Raw genomic sequence first — 7,997 nt, forward strand, 5'->3', positions numbered from 1 at the left:
TTTTTTTTTTTTTTTTTAAACTGCCAAGCTATTTTCCAGATTGGCTGTACCATTTTCCATTTCCACCAAGAATGTATGAGACCCAGTTTCTCTGCATCATTGCCAGCACTTGGTGTTGTGACTGTTTTTTTATTTTAGCTGTTCTAATGGGTGTGTAGTGATATCTCATCATGGTCCTAATTTTGCATTTTCCTAAATGGCTAATAATGTGGAACATCTCTTCATGTGCTTACTTGCCATCTGTATATTTTCCCTGGTGAAATGTCTCCATATCTTTTGTCTGCTTTCTGATTGAATTGTTTGGCTTTTTTACTGTTGAGTTTTTGAGAGTTCCTTATCTATTCTAGATAATAGCTGATTCTTCAGATTCCAAATCCACAGGGAATGTAGACATAACCTTGCTTCTTCTATTCATTAACAGATGCCTGTGAGGGCTCCTGTCTCATTCTTACCTGGGATCTAGTTTACCCCACTGTGAAGCTGTGCCCAGGATTGCATGGGGGGAAGCCTTGCACAACAGCTGGCGCAGCCCTGGTCATCTGTGGCCTTGAAAGCTTCCTGGGCATGACCTTTTTCTCTTCAGATGTTGCTTACCTTTGATGATCAATTCCTGCTGACTGCTGCTGAGGATGGCTGCCTGTTCACCTGGAAGGTCTTTGATAAGGATGGCCGGGGAATCAAGCGAGAGAGGGAGGTGGGCTTTGCCGAAGAGGTGCTTGTGACTAAAACAGACATGGAAGAAAAGGTAAGAACTGGATCTAATGAAGAGGGACATGGAATTCCTTACCAGACTGCATTCAAATGCGGGTCCAGGACCAAGGCCCTCTACAGCCTGGCTACACCCTGTGTCCAGTGCAGGCCCCCACGGCTCCCTGCACATGCGCTGTCCACACAACCAAGCTCTCCTCCTCACTGCCACTGTCCACCCTACTCTGCCTGTCTTTCTGCCATGTGATCATCTTGACTTACACTGTGCTTTGCTTTTATTCTGTGATCTGGTTTTCCTCTTCCTACTCTTTGTAACCAAGAACAATGAAACATACAGTTCTCTTATGACCAACAGTTTCTAGCACATGCTGGGCACATGGAAGACAATCAATAAATATTTACAAAAGTAAAGTATATTCTCATTTAAATCTCACAACATCTCTCTGAAGAAGATACTGTCATTCTCCCCATGTTTCAAAAAACAAATTAGGAGAGCTTGAGGGACGTGTCCAAAGTCAGTGTGCTAATAATTAATAGGACCAGAGTTCTAATCCAGATTTAATCTAGAGCCCCCTCCTTTAATCACCATACCAAAGGAACATCCCTTCCTTCCTGTTGATGCAGTAAACATTTCATAAAGGTGCGTTTTGCGGAGATGTGAGTGCATAGCTCTGTGCTATGCTCCCTAAGGGAGAAGCTGAATGGATGATAAACACACAAGGCTCATGGAGGATCACAGAGCTACACAGTCATTGCTGTTTGTCCAGAATCTTAACTGTGTTTATTGAATACCTACCACTTGCTAGGCACTGGGGATGCATGTGTGAAAAGACAGGTATGGGCCCTGTGACATGACCAGGAAGTTCAGTCAGGTGAGGGATAGAAACAAGTAAAGCCATCAGAGCAGCAATGCAACACTGCCACAAAGCAGAGTGACAAGCCTCTGGCATGTGCTGGAGATCCCTTCTAGAGCTCCCTAGAATTTTCTGCAGTTAAAGCAAAGAGGGAGAAGAGGATGAGGGAGGGCCCCGTGAGAGTGGAGGCCTGACCTGCTGCAGAAGGAACCTCTCCTTTTCTCTGTTATCTTTTCTGTTCTTCCCAGAGGGTAGGGGAAGAGGCCAAATAGGAGACAGCAGGCTAAACCAAAGGCCTGAAGGTGCCCAAGCTGACTTCTGACCACAGTCCCCAGATGGACCTGACAGTACCACTGCCAGGCTGGAAATGACTCGCGCATGTACCGCTCCTTCTTGAAACTCCCTTCTGTCTTACCATCCGTGTGACCACACTCTGTTCCCTGTAAACCTTTCTGACTCCTCCTCCCCACTCCTGTCGTGGCTCTTCCTCCACCTGTCCCTTTAAAAGCATGTTCCCAGAATTCCCAGCTCTCTTTATATTCTATTATAGTCTATGTAACTCTCAGACCATGATTTACCTTCTCTGCCTAGGATTTACAGAGGGGTCTGCTGTGTACCTGACACTATACTAAGGTCTGGGATTATAGAGATAAAAGACACAGAGCATCCTTTAGCTGATAGCCTGGGAAGAGGGCAGAGTATCATAAAGAAGGGAATGAAACGTGCAGCAGAATGAAGTGTCATGAAAGAACGACGCTGTGGGATCACAGGGGAAGGAACTTGGCTCAGGCCAGGTGGTGCCAGAGGACATGAGCCTTGCTCAGAGCCTTCCAGAACAAATAGACAAGGGCCACTGAGCAATAAGCAGTGAGTGTGTGCAGAGGGATGAGGGAGCGGTGATCTGCAAAGCTGCTCCTAGTTAGGGTGTGCCAGAGAGAAGGGCTGAAGATGAAGCTGGAGAGAAACAGGTCAGGGGGGCCTTTTACACCATGCATTAGGCTTCACATTGTTCATAAGGACCGTTCATAAATTTAAGCTAGGGAATGACTTAATATGATTCGCATCTCGGAGAGATTACTCTGCAGCAACGTGGAGAACAGATGAAGGAAGGACACTGAACAAGGACCTCAAACACAACATGTCAAAGGCCGGGTCATTCCCATGGATAAATATATCCCACTAGCCAGGGCAGACCCCTGGGGTCATTGATAAGTATTCATTCAGTGCTGACCGTGTTGCTAGTTTTATGCTAGGTTGTGGGGATAAAGCGGTGAAGCAAGACAGGCCAAGCCCCACCCTCAGGTACCGGCCCTTCTACCTAGGAGACAGCCTTCATCCATGATCCTTACCTCTCCACCCCACACCCAATCAGGCACTACCCTCTCTAAACTCACTGTCTCCAACCTCTCCATTCCTCTCCAGTCCCCTCCCCTACCTCAGTCCAAACCCTGTCCGTCTCTCACCTAGTCTATGCAGTTGCGCCCCACCCACCCCAGCAACTCATCATCCTGCTTTTGGTCCTTCCTTAATCTAGTCCATGCTGCATACCGCCATGGGAGAGATCTTTATAACACCAAAGTCAGACTGATCAGCTTTGATGAGGACCTTTGGAAGCCCTCTAGGATAAAATCCAAACTTCCTAGCATGGCCTACCAGACCCCTGATGGTCTGACGCAGTCTTGGCTGCTCTTTCCTGTGCATCCCACCTGTGCCATGTCACATGCAGTGAGTGCCCTGGCCAGGCATTCCTGCTCCCTCTTCTCTGACTTTGCACGTGCAATTTGTGCTTATCCTTCATCTCAGTACTTCCTGTGCACCAGATCCTCACTAGTCTGCTGGGCAGAAATGCAGAAATGTGTGTAATTCAGTTCCTTGATATCAAGTCTTTCACAGGTGGTAGAGGAGACAGACCAGAAATGGTGAGATAGGGATGCACGGGGTTTCCCCGTAGGTAAGCAAGAAGAAAACACTGCATTCTGACCCACTCTTGTCATCAACATTAACTTTTTAAGGAAATGAAGGGTGTGTGTATTATAGTATTTTTAGAAAACTTTGGCATCAGTGAGTATGATGGGAGAAGACACTAGGCCGGGTGCAGTGGCTCAGGCCTGTAATCCCAGCACTTTGGGAGGCTGAGGCAGAAGGATTGCTTGAGCCCAGGAGTTTGAGACCAGCTCGGGCAACATAGTGAGACCCCCATCTCTACGCAAAATATAAAAATTAACCAGGTGTGGTGGGGCATCCTGCTACTTGGCAGGCTGAGGTGGGAGGATCACTTGAGCCCAGGAGGTCAAGGCTACAGTGAGCCGTAATCACACCACTGCACTCCAGCCTGGGTGACAGAGTGAAACCAAGTCTTAAAAAAAATAGAAAGAAAAAAGGAAGTATAAGAAGATACTTACTAGGCATAAAAACCAGTAAGACAGAAGAGTTAGGATTTAAAGTAATAAAAGTGAGTCTAAGAAGACATCAAGAGGGACCCAGCTTTGGGCACTTACCACGATTTGTAATAATGTGTTTATCTGGCTGCCTCAGTAGACTCTAAGTTCTATGGGGACAGGAGTCATGCTTTAGTAAATATCTTCTGAGATCCTACTCTGTGTTAGACACTGTTCTAGTACTTGGGATATATCAGCAAACAAACCCTACAAAGATTCTGGTCTACGTGGAGCAAGTTCTAATGGGGAAAGAAGAATAAAAATAATAAAATAATAAGTAAATTATAGAAAGTGCAAGATCTAAGGAAATAAGAAGAAGTAGAGCAGAGTAAGAAAGGTGATGGGTCCTGGGAATGGGAAGGGGTTGCAGAATTAAACAATGTGGTCCAAGTCAGCCTCATCAAGCAGGAGACGTTTAGGCCAACTTGAAAGAGATGAGAGCATTACTAGCACAATGTAGTAAGGACTTTTTGAGGATAGAGGAGGAAGCTCATATGTCTCCTCGTTTTTAGCCGGTGTGTCTTCTGGGGAAAAGATGACAGGTTCCAGTTGAGACACATTGAGTTTGAAGCTAGGCAGAGCTGCAGGTCTCAGGTCAAGGCCGCAGGTTTAAATATTCTGATTCACCCTCACTGTCAGTGTTCTTGATTCTCTGTCCTTCTCCCAAAGGCTCAGGTTATGTTGGAGCTAAAGACTCGTGTGGAGGAATTAAAAATGGAGAATGAGTATCAACTCCGACTAAAGGACATGAACTATTCTGAGAAGATTAAGGAGCTAACAGACAAGTTCATCCAGGAAATGGAGTCCTTGAAAACAAAAAACCAGGTCTGTTTAAGAGACTGACCAACAAGCGCAAATAACAAGAAATTTCCACTTTCAAGACAGGACTGTCATATACTGCCCAAGCTATGCTCAAACAGTAAGATATGTGAAAATGTCCAATTTTATTTTATTTTTTTTATTTTTTATTTTTTTTGAGACGGAGTCTCGCTCTGTCGCCCAGGCTGGAGTGCAGTGGCCGGATCTCGGCTCACTGCAAGCTCCGCCTCCCGGGTTCACGCCATTCTCCTGCCTCAGCCTCCCGAGTAGCTGGGACTACAGGCGCCCGCCACCTCGCCCGGCTAGTTTTTTGTATTTTTTAGTAGAGATGGGGTTTCACCGTGTTAGCCAGGATGGTCTCGATCTCCTGACCTCGTGATCCACCCGTCTCGGCCTCCCAAAGTGCTGGGATTACAGGCTTGAGCCACCACGCCCGGCGAAAATGTCCAATTTTAAAGCATAGTTGTTGATATCAGAAATGCCGGGCACAGTGGCTGACGCCTACAATCCCAGCACTTTGGGAGGCCAAGGCGGGCGGATCACTTGAGGTCGGGAGTTCGAGACCAGCCTGGCCAACGTGGTCCAGCCTGGGCAACAGAGACTCTATCTAAAAACATAAATAAATAAATATGCTTACAATCAATTGCCAAGTGAAAAAAAAAGCAGAATATAAACCACTTTATGGTGAATGGTATTAATCAGTATTAGTGGTATTAATAGATTAATCTATAGTAGTAAAATACATACAGAAAATAGATAACAGTACAATTATCTCTGGAAGTTGAGATTACAGACAATTTAAATTTTGTTTTTTATCCTTTATGTAATTTCTAAATTCTCTACAATGAGAATTATGATTAGGAGAAACTTATTTAAAAACAAAATGAAAAGAAAAGAAAAAGCAAGAAGATAAGAAAATCAAAGCATAGATGGAGAATAACTAGCAGAATTCCTGGGTTGTCAGGAAGTTAAATAAAATTAGTCTACATGGCCTTTACATAGTTAGATTTGGTCCGGGACTCTCCCAGATTCTTTTCTTTGTTCTACACAAATCTGGACTCCTATCTAAAATCCCCGCTGGGCAAGGTGGCTCACCCCTATAATCCTGACACTTTGGAAGGCCTAGGCAGGAGGATTGCTTGCATCTGAGAGCTTGAGACCAGCATGGTTAACATAGTGAGACCCTGTCTCCAACATAAAATTAAAAATGAGTCTGCCATGCTGGCATGTGCCCATAGTTCTAGCTACTTGGGAGGCTGGGATGGGAAGATTGCTTGAGCCTGAGAGGTGGAGGCTGCAGTGAGTCATGATCTCACCACTGCACTCCAGCCTGGATGACAGAGTGAGGCCCTGTCCCTCACCCCCTAAAAAAATTCCCAATTATGTGCTTGAGGGATATTTGTTTCTTTAATGTCTATGGGTCATAAAGTTTTGCTAAAAAAAAGAAAGAAAAACCTTGGCTATTAATTGTATTAATTAATTCATTTTATAATTTTACTCTTTTAGCCAACAGTTATTTGGTGCTGTATATAAGCCAGGCGCAAAGTTAGGTCCTGAAGATGGCACACCACCCCCAACTCGCCCCCCAAGCCTGAAAGCTTTCCTGCTCAGTTAAAGAAAACACTTGCTCAGAAGCTTTACCCATGAACACACCCAAGGATTTCATTGACAGCAATGTGCCGGCAACAGGATTCAAATGAATCCCTACTTTTTCATCCAGAAGTCCTTTTGACACGTGTCCAAAACTGAACTCATCATTGACAAACCCATTTAGTAGCAAGAATAGAAATAGGAACAGTATAGAGCTTTTCCAGCAGAATATAACATAAATAAAAGGTGACAATGTGGTTGTTGCTTCATAGAACAGTGCTTGGTGCAAAATAAGGGCTTGAGAAATGTTTGTGAGTGAAGAAGGGTGTAACTTGTAAAGTCAGTTCTTGCCCTCATAGTGCTTTCAGCAGATGTGTGTAAATGAGGAAATGTGACTCTGTTTTAGGTCTTAAGAACAGAAAAAGAAAAACAGGATGTTTATCACCGTGAGCACATAGAAGACCTCCTAGACAAGCAAAGCCGGGAACTGCAAGACCTGGGTGAGCCCACAAGTAGAGGCCTCGCTGGTTAGGGTTGGAAGAGCTAGGTCATGGGGAAACACTTGAGAGTCCCCCAGACACGGCAGAAGTCTCAGGGAATACAGCTCTGTCTAAAAACAGGCTACGTGTATCCCCTGGAACTCACGGTGGTTTTTACTCATTCACTCAGCACATTAAACACCTATTGCATGAAAGTAGGAGACATGGGAAAGTTCAAGTTTGGAACCTGACAGTCTTGCCTTGGGTCCCAGGCTCACCACGTACTTGCCAGGTGCTCTAGGGAGTCACCTCACCTTACCGAGCCTCACTTTACTCTTCTATAAAGTGGGGGTCCTAACACCTAGTTTTCACACTCAGGATATTCTTCTTGGCCCTGAGTCCCCAGATACCACTCTGTGCTTTCCTGGAAACTTTTCTTCCCAGAGCAGGCAGGCAGGGAGTTTGGCTACTGGATGAGATGACGGGATGAGGGGGTGGCGGTGAGGAAGCCAGGCAGGCATTTGAATCTTGGCTCTGGAGGCAGCTGCTCCAGCTGGTGCTGGAAGGAATGGGAAAGTGCCCAAGGCTCCTGGGTGTCCCTGAGGCGGGTGCTGCTCTGCCATCTTAAATACCTTCCTTGCTTCTCTCCAGAATGTTGCAACAACCAAAAGTTGCTTCTAGAATATGAGAAGTACCAGGAGCTGCAGCTCAAGTCCCAGAGGATGCAGGAAGAGTATGAAAAACAGCTCCGGGATAATGATGAGACCAAGAGCCAGGCCCTGGAGGAGCTGACTGAGTTTTACGAGGCCAAACTGCAGGAGAAAACCACCCTTCTGGAAGAGGTACTCACAGGAAGCCATGCTGTGCCTCCCTTTCCCAGAGAAAAGCCACCATTCACTCAGATCTCCATGGCATAGCCACTGTATGCCAGGATGTGTTGTACACGGGGACAGACATGGTTTCTACCGCCAAGGAACTTGTATCTAATGGGAGAGAGAGCCAAATAACATCGCAAATAAATATAACATTACGATTGTCACAAGTTCTGTGAGAGAAAAATATGGGAAGCCTGGGTTTCCAGTGAACAAGACCAAAGGAGAACAGGGATG

General features: G+C 45.6%; 1 protein-coding gene across 1 annotated transcript in view; it reads left to right on the forward strand.

Moving 5' to 3' along the window:
• The window catches only part of CFAP57 (cilia and flagella associated protein 57), an 89,633-nt gene that overhangs the window by 47,267 nt on the left and 34,369 nt on the right, over positions 1 to 7,997 (forward strand). Inside the window, exons 11-14 of the mRNA XM_012001914.1 lie at positions 584 to 745; positions 4,670 to 4,825; positions 6,816 to 6,909; positions 7,540 to 7,730. Of these exons, the coding sequence (XP_011857304.1) occupies positions 584 to 745; positions 4,670 to 4,825; positions 6,816 to 6,909; positions 7,540 to 7,730 (603 nt within the window). The remainder of the gene's footprint in view (positions 1 to 583; positions 746 to 4,669; positions 4,826 to 6,815; positions 6,910 to 7,539; positions 7,731 to 7,997) is intronic.

Source organism: Mandrillus leucophaeus, unplaced genomic scaffold (genome assembly GCF_000951045.1).
Source record: "Mandrillus leucophaeus isolate KB7577 unplaced genomic scaffold, Mleu.le_1.0 Scaffold67, whole genome shotgun sequence".
Taxonomy (NCBI): Eukaryota; Metazoa; Chordata; class Mammalia; order Primates; family Cercopithecidae; genus Mandrillus; species Mandrillus leucophaeus.